Source organism: Rhinoderma darwinii, chromosome 5 (assembly GCF_050947455.1).
Source record: "Rhinoderma darwinii isolate aRhiDar2 chromosome 5, aRhiDar2.hap1, whole genome shotgun sequence".
NCBI lineage: Eukaryota > Metazoa > Chordata > Amphibia > Anura > Rhinodermatidae > Rhinoderma > Rhinoderma darwinii.
Window position 1 is genome coordinate 95,698,275 of NC_134691.1, and position 16,751 is coordinate 95,715,025.

Sequence of the window (16,751 nt, forward strand, 5' to 3'; positions counted from 1 at the left end):
CATTTACATTTTTGCCACACATGTTCTGTCATGAAGTTTCTACTGGAGATGAAGGTCTGAAATGGGCCCCTCCTATTGCTGTATACACCCCGATCATTATATACTGGAGGATACATATAGATGTACTGTATACACTGACTATTAGAACATATAGGACACATGCTGATGAGCAGTCCCCTCCTATAGCTGTATACATCATGATCATTATATACTGTAGGATACATATAGATATATGTACTGACTATTATAACATATAGGACACATCCTGACGAGCAGCCCCCTCCTTTAGCTGTATACATCCTGATCTTTATATACTGGAGGATACATATAGATGTACTGTATACACTATTATAACATATAGTACACATCCTGATGAGCAGCCCCTCCTATATTTGTATACACCCCGATCATTATATACTGGATACATATAGATGTATACACTATTATAACATATAGGACACATCCTGAAGAGCAGCCCCCTCCTATATTTCTATACACCCCGATCATTGTGTATCACTGGATACACATTATTACACTATTAGAACATATAGGACACATCCTGATGAGCAGCCCCTCCTATATTTGTATACACCCCGATCATTATATACTGGAGGATACATATAGATATATGTACTGACTATTATAACATATAGGACACATCCTGATGAGCAGTCCCCTCCTATATTTGTATACACCCCCATCATTACATACTGGATACATATTATTATACTGACTATTGTAACATATAGGACACGTCCTGATGAGCAGCCCCCTCCTATATTTGTATACACCCCGATCATTATATACTGGAGGATACATATAGATATATGTACTGACTATTGTAACATATAGGACACGTCCTGATGAGCAGCCCCTCCTATATTTGTATACACCCCGATCATTATATACTGGAGGATACATATAGATATATGTACTGACTATTGTAACATATAGGACACGTCCTGATGAGCAGCCCCCTCCTATATTTCTATACACCCCGATCATTGTGTATCACTGGATACACATTATTACACTATTAGAACATATAGGACACATCCTGAAGAGCAGCCCCCTCCTATTGCCGGTAACCCCCATCCTCCTCCTTCCTCCGCCTCCTCACACAGCCCAGTGACCTCCCTCCTCCCGCCGCTGCTGCTATCTGATTTCTCTCCCCTCCCCCTGGGGGTTGGTGTAGCAGCTTCTGTGCAGGCGCCGCCGCCGCCGCGATCTCCGGCTTCTTTCCTCCCGGTGGTGTGCTCTTCCTCGTCCCTCACTCCTGTCACCTGATGGGCTTGTCCTCCAGCAGCAGTAGCCGGTCCGCCAGTGAGCTCCTCTGAGAGCCGCCTTTCGTCTGCGGGCAACATGAGGCCGCTTTTCCGGAAGCTCCTGCGGGTCTCCAACCGATCCATCTTCGCTTTTATCTTCTTCTTCTCGCTGTCCTCGTCCTGCTTGTACTTCGTGTATGTGGCCCCTGGCATAGGTGAGTGGCACTGTGGTCTTTGTGGGGGCTGGTGGCATCAGGGCATGGGGAGACCATTTTACTGGTAACAGGCCCCTGCCACTCCTTTCTGGAGCAGCGTGAATGGCATGATGGTGTGGCTGCTCCTATTAATGACTGGCATTTCCTCCATAGACACCTGGTACATTGTGGTAGATAGTAGGTCGCCAATTACCCAGGTAACTGCATGTACCAGGCTGGTCAGATGCCGGGGGTGTGCCTGTAACTGGGCAGAGTAGTGATAGCTAATGGCAAGTAGGACCACTCATATATCCATGCCACCTGCCTGCTGGATGTAGAGGTGCCCTACGCTGCCCGCTCATGTTACATGCGCTATGTCTGGTGAGAGAATAATTGTGGGAATATGTTTCTCATCATTTATAGGGTTCTTGTACCAGTTTTAGATGCTTTGGTGGGCAGGACGTTGTTTGTGGGTCACGTCTTGTATGGTGTCATTCAAGGAGACTTGTCATGAAAGTGTCCTCGTCTTCTCCGACTATTATTGTAACCTGATGGTCAGATGTATCCGCACTGGGGGACGTATCTATACTGAATTATGCATTATATTCCTCTTGATGTCACATGACACCTGCACAAAATGGCGCACTCTATGATATTGTCTCTCGCGAAGCGACTATTTGCGTATTGTTGTGAGAACTGTCGCCAATGTCAATTAGTTTTCTAGGAAGTATTGGAATTGGTTTATAACTATAGCGCACCAGTCACTGCACCGTATCAAAGGGCAATGATACACGTGGCTGGTTATCTTTCTCCAAGAAGTACTGTGAGATGACCGCGGCTGCAGCACATAGGAATAACTTGCAACCAAACTTATGTAGCTGCGGCTAGATGGGATATTAACGAAATAAAAAAAAAATTGTGCAACTTTTTTTCCACATGGTGTATCTAGAATATCTGATGCTCTTGTGACTTTAGTGTCAAAGCATAATAAAAAAAAAAAAAAAAAAGAGAGAAGCGGCAAAAAAAAAGTTACGGTACGTGTCATACTATGCGCCTCACCCCATGTTTCTGGGCTGGAATAGAAAGTCTCCTTGGACGCATAATTGATCTATTGTGAGCAGGGCTGGACAAATCCAAGGAGGCAGGTATGAGGGAGATGTATCAAAACCGGTACAAAGGAAAAGTGAAGGAGTTGCCCATGGTAACCAATGGGCTTGCGTCTTACGTGGGCTCACAGGCGCCACTTCTATAATAAACCAGAAAACATAATAACAAAGACACGAGATAATTTGAAATAAATAATGCTGCGGTATTAAGGGTTACACATGAACAAACCATATACGAAAGTTTTTTTTTTTTTGCGGAAATAGCGTAGTCAACTATGCTATTGTTTCTGCTAGAAAAACGTAAACCTTACAGAACGGTGACAAACGGAAACCATTTGCAACGGAAGCATTACCATTGAAATCAATGGTAATGCAAATGGAAGCTATGGTTTGTTTGCGTTTCCGTTCATGGGTTCCTCCGACGGAAAGCTGCAATGGAACCCGTGAACGCAAATCAACGCTGATGTGAACAGACCCTTAGTTTCAACACTCAAGCCAAATAGTCCAATTAAAATTTTCAATATTTTTAGACACCGTTCGCCCATATTTAAAAACGGCGACAACCCGCTAAAAAATTCATCGACTTGCTGTAAGGGAGGGAGTGTGGGGCGCTGCTCCGGATCCTCTTCTAGTCAGACTGACACCTCTTCAGCCGAAGCGCCGCTTTTTATAAAAGAAAACCGTCATGCCGAAACTGTTGCTGGCCTATCCGTGTGATCCACAGCTTGCCTCGCGCAGGTTACAGAAGGAAAAAAAAAATCTTAACGGGGGGAGAAAATGGGAGCATACCACTTAAATAATAATGTGCCGTGAGCCCGTGTGGCCCCTAGACTCAAGGCCCCGTTGCCTTATTTTTCAGAGGCCCTCTTGAGAATGTAAGATCTGAAATCGAATTGGTTGCTAGGGACTACTACCCCACTTTTCCTCCACCAATACCCCCCTCCCCCGAACAATGTGTCCAGAAAGTCGTGGCTGGTGGACGACTTCTTTGGATTGTTTTCTATTGATGGGAGCTCTTCTTGCCTGGCTACCAAAAATGATAAACGGGCTCCTGACGTCTGCAGCAATTTGCCTCCCCGGACTGAGTGTGGTGTGCGGGACCATGGCACGGTTTGTCTTCTCTCCTGAATGATGGAGGTTTTTATTATTCTTTGATTTAGAGAGCGATTAGAAATCTGTTCAATAAAGTGAGTAACGTTCTCAATATGCGCTGTTTATGGATGCTGCTCGCCGTTTAGGAGCGGTGTTTGAAAAATGTCATTAGGACTGAAGCCAATGCAAATAGCATTCTGTCATGAGGTAACTATGTCATGAGGTAAATGTGTGGCCATTAGTAACCGTTGTGAGGTCATTTACCTGAGACATTGCTAGATCCTTGTCAGGTGAAGGCTCAGTAGTATTCTTCTAGAATTCCTCTTTCACGCACGTTTTTTGGTTTGGTGGGGTTTTTTGGGCCTAAAAAAAAAAAAGCGCACCTCACTTTTTGGGGAAAATAGTAAATGCGTTTTTTATTGCCAGTTGGGTGGCATTTTTCTAAATAGTGTGTTCTACAACCTGGGTTTCTGTAGGTGGCGTTTTTCACATTGCAATTCAAGTGTTTCAAAATTCATGTGATGCAAAAATTCCGCTTTGCAACGCGTGCTTTTTTTTCAGAAAAAAAGCCATTAAAAAACACAATGACACTTAGAGTAAAAATGGTGGTCTATGGGACAAAAATGTTACTAAATGATGCAAAAAAAAAACGTCTGACTTTTAAATAACGCCATTGACTTAAGCGCAAATTAAAATAAAACCAAGCTGCCTAAAAAAAAGTCATGTTTGGATCACATTTTCAAGCTAACATCTTAAAACGCCACTAAAAAAATGCTGTGTGTGTGAGTCCACCTTGAAAGAGTATCTGCACTTTCTGCAAACTTTTGATATGTCATGGAGACATATCAAAAGTTTGAATCGGTGGGGGTTCGGGTGCTGAGACCCCTAGAGTCGCTGAAACGAAGGTGCAAAAGAGCTCAGCTGTGATTAGTTGTTCTTGTTAGGCTGAAGACGCTTACGTAGACGTTCTCAGTCAGCCTTAGAGCGTTCCGATCACGGCCGAAGATGCAGGGCGCTCAGCTGACGTACCCGGCCCCCACCGATCCGTATTTTTGATATGTCTTTATGACATAACAATTGTCTGCAGAAAGTGCAGATCCTCTTCAGTGTTGTTGTTGAGAAGGTACATTCTATGTTTAATATCTATTTTCTGGAGGATTTTACCTATTGGATAACCGCAGCCCAAATACCCTCTGAAGGCCTTATTCACATTCATATTTCACGTCTGTGCGCTGTCCGTTTTTAGCACACTGACCAATACAAGTCAATGCTGCTATTCAGCAACCTTTTTTTTTTTTACTGAGCGTGTCTGTTGTAAGGAACTCGCAGCGTGTCCTATTCTGGCCCGTTTTTTGCAGATCAGACTCGCCCATTGAAGTTTATGGTTGCAAGAAAAGAAACGGATAGCACACGGACAACATCCGCCGGGCGTCATAAACGATACACATCATGTTCGTTATTGCTGCGGATTCCTGAAAGAAACGTGGAATAGCTCCATTGAATTACAGTCGGACTAATCCATGTGCGTATCTGCTAGCCAATCAGAATTCAGCTGCGGATTATATTAAAAAAAATCTGCGGCTGATTTTCCCTGTGGCAAATCTGTGCCGTGTAAACTTTGGTTTAAGGGATTCTGTGGATTTATAATTCGATCCATCAGTTGTCCTTTCTGTTACCGCGTATAGCTGATAAATCCCCTCTACCTGTCAGGGGCAATAGAAACCTGACGTAACGGAATGTAAATACCAGTGTGACCGTAGCCAAAGGCGATGTTCGCACACTTAACATAATATGGCTGAAAAGCAACTGCCGTTTTTTGCGGCGTTTTCTCTGGCCGTCTTTGGAGCTGGTTTTCTATAGAGTCAATGAAAAACGACTCCAAAAACGGCTCAAGAACTGACATGCACTTCTTTTTACGAGGTTTTTTTTTAACGTAAAAAACGCTCCGTGGGAATTCAACGCCATTTTTCCCATTGAAATCAATGGGCAGATATTTGGAGGTGTTCAGCCCCCGCCGTTTTTCGGGGTGTTTACGGCCCGAAAAGAATGTGAAAATAGGTAGTGTGTACATACCCCAAAATGTACAGTACCGTATAACAGATCTGTGTTGTACAAAGCCTTCCATAGTTACAAACTAAAACTCTGTACCGCGTACCGAACATATTACAGAGAAAAAGATTAGCATGCGATATTATGTGTGTAGTCTTCATGGAAAAGCAATGTCTCATGGTAATAACATAGGGTGGCTCATGTTAGGGACTCCACGTGCCGCCTTAGGGTATGTTCACACGCCCTATTTACGGAGGTAATTCAGGCGTTTTACGGCCGAAAAAACGTCTCAAACGCCTTCAAACATCTGCCCATTGAATTCAATGGGTCTTGCGTTGTTCTGTGCAGACAGGCTTTTACGCGCCGCTGTCAAAAGACGGCGCGTAAAAAGACGCCCGCCTCAAAGAAGTGCATGTCACTTCTTGGGACGTAATTGGAGTGCGTTTTCATTGACTCCAATGAAAACCAGCTCCAATTACGTCCGTAGAAAACACTGCGAAAAACGCATTCACTTGTCAAAACGTCTGAAATTCAGGAGCTGTTTTCGCCTTAAAACCGCTCTGTAATTTCAGACGTAATTGGCGTTGCTGTGTGAACATACCCTTACAGCGTCGATGCACATGACCATGTCGTATGTATGGAGCATTAGGCCGGATTCACACGAGCGTGTGCGTTTTGCGCACGCAAAAAACGAGCCATTTTGCGTGCGCAAAAGGCACTTAACAGCTCCGTGTGTCAGCCCCGAATGATGCGCGGCTGCGTGATCTTCTCGCAGCCGCCATCATTATGACTCTTCGTTTGGATGTTTGTAAACAAAAGCACGTGGTACTTTTCTGTTTTCATTCATAGTTTTACTGCTGTTGCTCGAATCACGTGCAGCACACGGAAGTGCTTCCGTGTGCTGCACGTGATTTTCACGCACCCATTGACTTCAATGGGTGTGTGATGCGCGAAATACGCCCAAAGAACGGACATGTCGTGACTTTTTCGCAGCGGACTCATGCAAATCACGCAACTGTCTGCACAGCCCCATAGCCTAATATAGGTCCGTGCGACACGCGTGAAAATCAAGCGCGTTGCACGGACGTAGATCCCGTTCGTCTGAATAAGCCCTTAGGCTGGGTTTAGACGACCTATTTTCAGACGTAATGGAGACTTTTTACGCCTCGAATTACGTCTGAAAAAACTGCTCCAATACGTCGGCAAACATCTGACCTTTCAATGGGCTTTACGATGTTCTGTGCCGACGACCTGTCATTTTATGCGTCGCTGTCAAAAGACGGCGCGTAAAATTACAGCCTCATCAAAAGAAGTGCAGGACACTTCTTGGGACGTAATTGGAGCCGTTTTTCATTGACTCCAATGAAATACAGCTCCAAATTACGTCCATAAAAGACGCCCCGCAAAACGCGAGTACGAGCAATTACGTCTGAAATTCAGGAGCTGTTTTCTCCTGAAAACCGCTACGTAATTGCAGTTATCGTGTGCACATAACCTTACTTTAAGGCTGGATTCACACGAGCATGTTCGGTCCGTAAAGGACGGAACGTATTTCAGCCGCAAGTCCCGGACGGAACGTATTTCAGCTGCAAGTCCCGGACCGAACACACTGCAGGGAGCCGGGCTCCTAGCATCATAGTTATGTACGAGGCTAGGAGTCCCTGCCTCTCCGTGGAACTACTGTCCCATACTGAAATCATGATTACAGTACGGGACAGTTGTCCTGCAGAGACTTCTAGCGTCGTACATAACTATGATAGGAGCCCAGCTCCCTGCAGTGTGTTCGGTCCTGGGACTTCCGGCTGAAATACGTTACGTACTTTTACGGACCGCACATGCTCGTGTGAATCCAGCCTTAGACTGCTATCAAGTAACTTATTACAACGTTTCCACATTTTTAAATCTACAAAATGTTGCATTATGGTGGAGTTCTACTTTAATATTGGTTCAGCATACCAAATTACCTAAATGTTTAGCAACCATTCGCATTCAATGGATAGAAAAAGGATTGTTTCCATTTATACTAAAGGCCTTTTTACATGAGGCAATGATCGGAGGGCTTGTTTGTTGGCTGATCATTTACGAGACAGTAAAAATCTTCGTTGCCGGCAGCACGTCTCCCCATCTAAACGGGATGTGCAGCTGACCGTGATATATACTGTATGGGGAAGAATGACCTTGTTCTTCTGCATACAGTACAATGACTACTCTGTTTATGGAGCTCAACGAGCGCCGATTGATGATCTATATCGTCGACCGACGCTCATTGACTGGAAGAAATCCGCCAATGTAAAGGGACCCTTATTTTTGTCTCCCCTTGACAGTTGTACATAACATACATGTTCTGGGCAAATCTAGAAATTCAGTGTATTTTATGTTTTTGACACTGTAGAAGATGTAATTGCCTGGTTTAATTTTATTATTGTTTTGTATAAAATAGAACTAATTATGGGCAGTGATTGGGGCTGCGCGTATTATTACATGGCACGTTTTACTACTTACTGCTGTAATATGTAGTTACTTGTCTCGTTTTTTTGCTATTTTGTTAGATTTTGAATATGTACATACATAGATACATACATACATAGATACATACATGCATAGATACATACATGCATAGATACATACATGCATAGATACATACATGCATAGATACATACATGCATAGATACATACATGCATAGATACATACATGCATAGATACATACATGCATAGATACATACATGCATAGATACATACATGCATAGATACATACATGCATAGATACATACATGCATAGATACATACATGCATAGATACATACATGCATAGATACATACATGCATAGATACATACATGCATAGATACATACATGCATAGATACATACATACATGCATGCATACATGCATGCATACATACATGCATAGATAGATACATACATGCATAGATAGATACATACATGCATAGATAGATACATACATGCATAGATAGATACATACATGCATAGATAGATACATACATGCATAGATAGATACATACATGCATAGATAGATACATACATGCATAGATAGATACATACATGCATAGATAGATACATACATGCATAGATAGATACATACATGCATAGATAGATAGATACATGCATAGATAGATAGATACATGCATGCATAGATAGATACATGCATAGATACATACATGCATAGATACATACATGCATACATACATGCATAGATACATGCATAGATACATGCATAGATACATACATAGATACATACATAGATACATACATACAATACTCAATTGACTGTACTAAAGCCGGATTTGAAGTAAAACCTCCCTTGTGTTATGCAAATGTCTTTGTGGGATTTACTAGAAATATGAGCAATGTACGTCGCCCTTGTTAGACTTGTGGGTTGACTTGAAGATTTCTATTTCCTATTTTTACAGGTAATGAAATGTAACATTGACAGCCTGTTCTTAGGGTAGACCAGTAATAACTGATCAGTGGGGGTCCCACTCCCAGCACCACTGCTGGTCCACTAAATAAAGGGGCTGCAGCGCTCCAGCTCTGTCCCATGCATGTGAATGGGACTGATCTACTGTGAGCTGCAGTACTAGTCACAGACACAACCAAATGTTGTACTAAATCCTTGATAAAAGGCCTGGGAAATGGCACATATATTCTTACCTGGAAAAGCCGACTACTAACCACAGCATTCCCTAGTTTAATACATTCATTCCATTTATCTATTATTTATGTATCACCAACATGTTCTGCAGCATTTCACAGGGATTGTGTTCTTACCTATTCCTGTCCCCATAGGGCTCACAATCTACTGTCCATATCACAATGTCTACATGGCTGGTACTGTAGTCCGCTCCGGATTTGCCGTTGTTCAATCTGCAGCTAATACGCAACGTGTGCAGAGGACCCTATAGTGCAGGAGGAAAGCCGCGCAAACCTAATGAGGACCTGCAAACTCCTTGCAAATATTTTCCCTTTCTAACAAACTGGCATTGCCAACTACTGTGCTGTGGCACCCATCATTTGGATTTAGTTTTCAGATAAAGTTTAGTAAAGGGAGTGTTAACCGTTTCTTTGCATTGTCTTCATCCAGCATGAATTGCTGGTTCCCAGAAAGAAATGGCCCATGGGGTTCATCAGGAAACTCGTCGGTGAAATCTGTGGTAGGTTGGAAGCAGCGCCGTGCCATAGGCGAGTTACAGAACACACCTACCAGGACCGAAGGGGTCCGGATGCATTACAGAGGGATGCAGACACTTTTTTTTTCTGGAATCCATGGGTTTCTGTCAGCTAACTCAGTGATACCATGAGAATGTCAGTCAGTGATAGTCACATTTCTTGATTCTTATCACATTGCATTCATTTTTATACGAGCGTAGAGTTAATTCCACATAGTAATTATACTCTCTTGAAACTTGCAGCAGTGAGATAGAAACCCGCATTCTTTTGTGGTGTATTTGTCATCTTCAGTTTCCTGTGCTCGAGACACTGGGTGAGAGATAATGAGCCGTACCGGGATGTAGTAACTGGGCGCTGTCATGGTATTGGTGGAACGTCTTATTACGGTGACCGTTGTCCATTTCCTTCCCACAATAGTGCTGCCTGCCTTGCCTTCAGCAGTCCTGTGCAGAGGCCAGTCATGGGGATGGAGGAGAGGACAGAGGCGTGCTGCTGTGGTCCACAGATTTCCCAATCTACATTATAATACATAGTTACATAGTTAGTACGGCTGAAAGAAGACACATGTCCATCAAGTTCAACCAAGGGATGGGAAAAGGGAAGGAAAAAACTTCTACACATAGGAGCTAATACTTTTTTATTCTAGGAAATTATCTAACCCTTTTTTAAAGCCATCTACTGTCCCTGCTGTGACCAGGTACTGCGGTGACTATTCCATAGATTCACAGTTCTCACAGTAAAGAAGCCTTGTCGCCTCTGCAGGTTGAACCTTTTTTTCTCCAGACGGAGGGACTGCCCCCTTGTTTTTTGAGGGGGTTTTACATGGAACAGGATTTCACCATATTTTTTGTATGTGCCATTCATATATTTATATAAATTAATCATGTCCCCCCTTTGTAGTCTTTTTTCAAGGCTAAATAGGTTTAATTCTTTTAATCTTTCCTCATAACTTAGATTCTCCATGCCCCTTATTAGATTCATTGCTCTTCTTTGTATTTTTTCCAACTCCAGGGCATCCTTTCTATGAACTGGAGCCCAGAACTGGACTGCATATTCTAGATGAGGCCTCACTAATGCTTTGTAAAGTGGTAATATTACATCCCTGTCCCGCGAGAGTCCATGCCTCTTTTAATACACGACAATATCCTGCTGGCCTTTGAAGCAGCTGATTGACACTGCATGCTGTTATTTAGTTTATGATCTACAAGTACACCCAGATCCTTCTCAACAAGTGACTCCCCCAGTGTAGCTCCCCCTAGGACATATGATGCATGCAGGTTGTTGGTACCCAGATGCATAACTACATTTATCTACATTAAAGAGGCTCTGTCACCAGATTTTGCAACCACTATCTGCTATTGCAGCAGATAGGCGCTGCAATGTAGATTACAGTAACGTTTTTATTTTTAAAAAATGAGCATTTTTGGCCAAGTTATGACCATTTTTGTATTTATGCAAATGAGGCTTGCAAAAGTCCAAGTGGGCGTGTTTAAAGTAAAAGTCCAACTGGGCGTGTATTATGTGCGTACATCGGGGCGTGTTTACTACTTTTACTAGCTGGGCGTTCTGACGAGAAGTATCATCCACTTCTCTTCAGAACGCCCAGCTTCTGGCAGTGCAGACACACAGCGTGTTCTCGAGAGATCCAAAAACACTATAATCAACAGCAGCCCCTCTGTCTAGGCTTCTGCTCACCTCTTCATAAAAAAAAATTAATAGATTCCATGCTTACCAAATCTAGGTTTTAGAGACCTCGCCAAGCCGACCTTTCTCTCCTTCCACTCTTGAATTGAACACGTGTATATATACAATGAACACGGAATAGTTTTGTAAAAACTATGGTTATTCTCTTTCTATTCGAAACACTGTTATAGTTCTGCCTATTCTGAGATATCAGTAGAACATGGATGTAGGATGAACTTGGAAATGATGTAGCATCTGCCGCTTTCATACAGACGATGGGGTGTTTTTTTTTTTTTGTTTTTTTTAATGTCGACTTCATCGGTTCTTGAATCTCGAACAATGAATCCATGGGTAGTCATCTTGTGGGTTGGTGGCTATAAAAACCCTTCTTCACGGCAGTATACATTCGGGAACGGCTGGAGACATTCTCATTCTTTATAGCAGTATACATTGTGGTAATGCTGGGAAAATTCAGAGGCGCCAGGTATCCAATATTCCTAAAAATATTCTACGGCTGCCCAACTTTTTGAGCTTCTGAATTGATATCTATGATGGATCTTATGGCTGGGCCACTTAAAAAAAATAAATTGTGTCTCGATGGTATTCTTATGGACTCCTTTTGTCCAATACTGCAATATGGTCATCTACCATTACAGTAGAACGTATCAGGTCTGTTGGGTAAAGTATGTCACTGATTCTTAAATATACAACAATGCTTTTATATTACGGTATGTGGCTACATTATTTGGGGACTTTGCTTTTCTTTTGGATTTGGTACATACAGATTGAGATTATATTGTTATTTTTAGAATATGCCCCCAGCTGACTCTGTTGATGCGGCAGTAACATTGTACATCAGTGCTCTTCAGTGTTTTGTGGGCATATGCATTTGGAACCAACTTTCAACTGCTAATAAAACCCATGGATTATTTCAACTTGGCAATAACTGGATACGTTTACCACTGTCCAGAATCGAGACTGACGTCCATGAGATATTCTCGTCCAGTGTTTTGAACTTGTGTAACCCGTGTACTATTGTGAGAAATGCTCCGTAGGAACTTTAAACCCTAGAATTCCTTCAGGAATTTTGAGACCGATTTTGAGTTGCCATCTGCAAAAAAAAACAAACGCTCCGAATTTCCGCTATAGGATTTTTCTGCCTCCCATTGATTTCAATGGGAGCTAACAGGTGGAAACCGCTCGAAGAAAGTAAGCCACTTTTCTTTTTCCGCGAGCTGCCAAAATAAACTTGGGGCGATTTAGGGCGTTTCTTGGTGCTGATTCCGGTGCGGTTTGTACGTTCCCATCCAGTTTGTTTGGCTTTCCTCCTGCACTCTAAGACCCTTGCACACGTTTCGTATTCGCTGCAAATTTATCGACGACGTGTGAATTACCCCTTAAAGAGGCTCTGTCACCAGATTTTGCAACCCCTATCTGCTATTGCAGCAGATAGGCGCTGCAATGTAGATTACAGTAACGTTTTTATTTTTAAAAAACGAGCATTTTTGGTCAAGTTATGACCATTTTTGTCTTTATGCAAATGAGGCTTGCAAAAGTACAACTGGGCGTGTATTATGTGCGTACATCGGGGCGTTTTTACTACTTTTACTAGCTGGGCGTTCTGACGAGAAGTATCATCCACTTCTCTTCAGAACACCCAGCTTCTGGCAGTGCAGACACAGCCGTGTTCTCGAGAGATCACGCTGTGTCGTCACTCACAGGTCCTGCATCGTGTCGGCCACATCGGCACCAGAGGCTACAGTTGATTCTGCAGCAGCATCAGCGTTGGCAGGTAAGTAGCTACATCGACTTACCTGCAAACGCCGATGCTGCTGCAGAATCAACTGTAGCCTCTGGTGCTGATGTGTCCTCGCTCGTCTGACACGATGCAGGACCTGTGAGTGACGACACAGCGTGATCTCTCAAGAACACGGCTGTGTCTGCACTGCCAGAAGCTGGGCGTTCTGAAGAGAAGTGGATGATACTTCTCGTCAGAACGCCCAGCTAGTAAAAGTAGTAAACACGCCCCGATGTACGCACATAATACACGCCCAGTTGGACTTTTGCAAGCTTCATTTGCATAAATACAAAAATGGTCATAACTTGGCCAAAAATGCTCGTTTTTTAAAAATAAAAACGTTACTGTAATCTACATTGCAGCGCCTATCTGCTGCAATAGCAGATAGGGGTTGCAAAATCTGGTGACAGAGCCTCTTTAAAGTATATTTGAGATGGAAGACGTTTCTGTTTGTCATGGATCCCTGTATCCTTCGGACTAGTTAAATGTTCAGACTTCTTGCTCTGTATGCCACACAAATCTTTTTAAATCCACTATATATTGGAAACCCTTCATTGCCTCGACGTGTATTGCCATATAATGTGAGCTGGCAGGTCAGTGTTTTGTGTACTTCTAATCCAAAAGTTAAAAAGGTGACTTTGTGACAGCAAAAACATTGACCGTTGCCATTTCCAGTAAAAAGGATATGATCGATATACCAGATCATGATGTTTATTTGATCGGTTAGTTGTGTAGTTTATCTATGCAGCTCAGACGTGGGTGGATCATTATTATATTATAGGGATCGGGTGATTACATGCTACTCCTCCAAGTCGCAGGTGATGTGCAGATGCAGCTCCCATAATCCTCTTTGGTGACCGTCTTCTGGCCCTGGTATATGGGCTTTCGGAACAGATATATGCACCAATATGTTCTTCTTAAATGCGGATTGGCAAGTGAAAATAAAACTATGGTGATGCTCCCTGTTTAGAAGATTGACTTGCGGGCCTTATACATTGGTGGTTGATATATAACTCCAATGGACCTAAATTATTTAGTGGCAGTTATGTAAATGTAGGCTATGCCAGTTGACCTCACTCTTTCATATCACACGGACCAGATGTGCGACATTCCTGCATTAATAGATGGAGGATTTAGCTGCTACGTGTTTTGCGCGTTGTCCAGCTGTTACTCCACCTATTGGCTTTAATGTACCCTGTGACAGCAGCCACTTTGAAGCGGCTACCTCCGTGTCTTGTGAAAGACGATACCCTCCAATAGACTATTGTTTTGTCAACAGCTATCCTGTCTGACGTGCACCTTCTGTCATTTGGAATCTGTCACATGGATCCTTTGTCTTTTTGCCTTCTCCTCAGCTTTTTTTATTGCTTTTGTAATGTTCTCTTGCTATCATTTATTTCTCGTTGCTTATATTTAGCATAAACTTAAATAGAGCCAAATATCTAATATCATGCGTTCCGTACTCCATGGTTACTTTTGGGGGATCCATGTTGTGTGTGATGGTTATACTCTTTCCATGGCAAAAACCGGGCACTGTGAATATTGGTTTAGTTTTGATGTTCATACTGAAATCAGTACAAAATGAACATATGATTTTGGGAGCACATGACCCTGGAATCTCGCACCTCGTGCTCCTCAGCCTCCCTCAGGCCTCTAGAGATTAGGGAATGCTCTTCCTTATTGCATGCTGGATCTCTTTGCGGTGAATGGCATGCTTTGGTGATTTATTGATTTTTTTCTTGGGTACTTCTCTACATGGTCTGCAGTAAGTAACAAGAAAATGCAATGTGCACAACGTTCTCATGGACCTGGTCAGCACTCTTGTTGTTCGATCAAACACTGTTGTATTTTTCATAGGCCAGAATGAACTATAAGGCTCGTTTCTCCCATTGCAGATGCACCGAGGCTGAGACGTGCCCGCGATGTGGCCGAGAACCGCCGCCTTGACTGCAGATGAAAGCATTTTTATTGTTAAAGTCCGTGTGGTAAACTGACATTTAGCTGCATAATCGCGCGGGCATTAACAATAAAAGTGCCTTTCCCTGCAGGATGCATTGTGGGCACACTTTGGCCATGGTGAGGACCCACTCTGATCACCACATATTGCATGGAATATTACACATGAGCCCCATCTGACCTGGGCCATTTTGTGTAATACAGCACTATAATCCAGTATGTAAAATGTGACCACCTGGTTTGGGGTTTTATAAAATGTATATCCGCCTGCACAGTAAGGCTAGGTTCACACATCGCACTCAAAATCCACACTTTGACAGCACCGTGTGAACCCAGCCTAAAATTATAGGGTAAATGGAGCCTAATTAACTGTACAATAAATATATACAACCCTGTAAGGTAAATTGTATGACTTCTAATATGAGCATTTGTTCTCTGCCAGGCCCGGGCCACTTCTGTTGTGTGGTGCCAGGTATACGTACATTGTCTGACTCATAGAGAAACTTTGCTGGGTTTGAGTCATGTAATTAAAACATTGCCGTCAATGAAAAGATCTGTAATGTTCACGGATACTACTCTCACTTTTATTCCATAAATGGTTTCCTCATGGTTTACTCATAAATCACTTTATTTAAAATGTTTTTTGCTTTTTTTGGGGATCCTCAGCAATGTGATATCTGGGACTTGTACCACTATTGATTTAAAGCGTTTTGCTGCTTTTTTTTTTTCGTGACGTTTTTTTTTTTCCTTCGATCAAAAACTCTGCAGCCAGATATTACTTTAAAGTCTATAGTCAAATATAGAAAACACTACATATAAAGCATTTTGGTTTGGGGTCAGTTGTGTTTTTTTTTGTTTTTTTTTCAAAGCATCGCATGTTCGGATTATGGCATTTTTTTTTATAGGTTTTCAAAAACACCAGAATAAAACGCATGTACAAAATGACAGTAAATAAAAGCCACCAAAAATTATTTATAAAAGCATGCTACTGTTAAAAAAGCACATAAAACCTGCATTACAATACTCTTATGGCAAACCAGGGCACCTTCACAAACCATTGAACCAAGGAGAGAAGAGAAACCGGAAAATAAATGCCCAAAACAAGGTATTCAAAAATAGAATCCAAATGCTATTGCATCGCACGAATAAGCAAGGGCACAAGATGGTATAGCCCACCACTACAATAATGCGGACAGCAAACCCTAGGTGCCCCACCAGGCCAGACACGCAAGGCACAAGATGGTATAGCCCACCGCTACAATAATGCGGACAGCAAACCCTAGGTGCCCCACCAGGCCAGACACGCAAGTCGGGGTGTTGTATCGTGTGGACTGATCTTTTGTACTTTACTAAGTATTGAATGTACACCGAGCACTCGTAAGATGAGGCGAGAAATGGCAACCTAAATGTTGGGAAAAATATA

General features: G+C 42.6%; 1 protein-coding gene across 1 annotated transcript in view; it reads left to right on the top strand.

Annotated features, from left to right (window-relative positions):
* The first annotated feature begins 1,149 nt into the window (after positions 1–1,149).
* Positions 1,150–16,751, top strand: part of B4GALT6 (beta-1,4-galactosyltransferase 6) — a 112,310-nt gene continuing 96,708 nt past the window's right edge. The window contains exon 1 of the mRNA XM_075826310.1: positions 1,150–1,480. Coding sequence (XP_075682425.1) covers positions 1,363–1,480 — 118 coding nt within the window. The 5' untranslated portion in view covers positions 1,150–1,362. The remainder of the gene's footprint in view (positions 1,481–16,751) is intronic.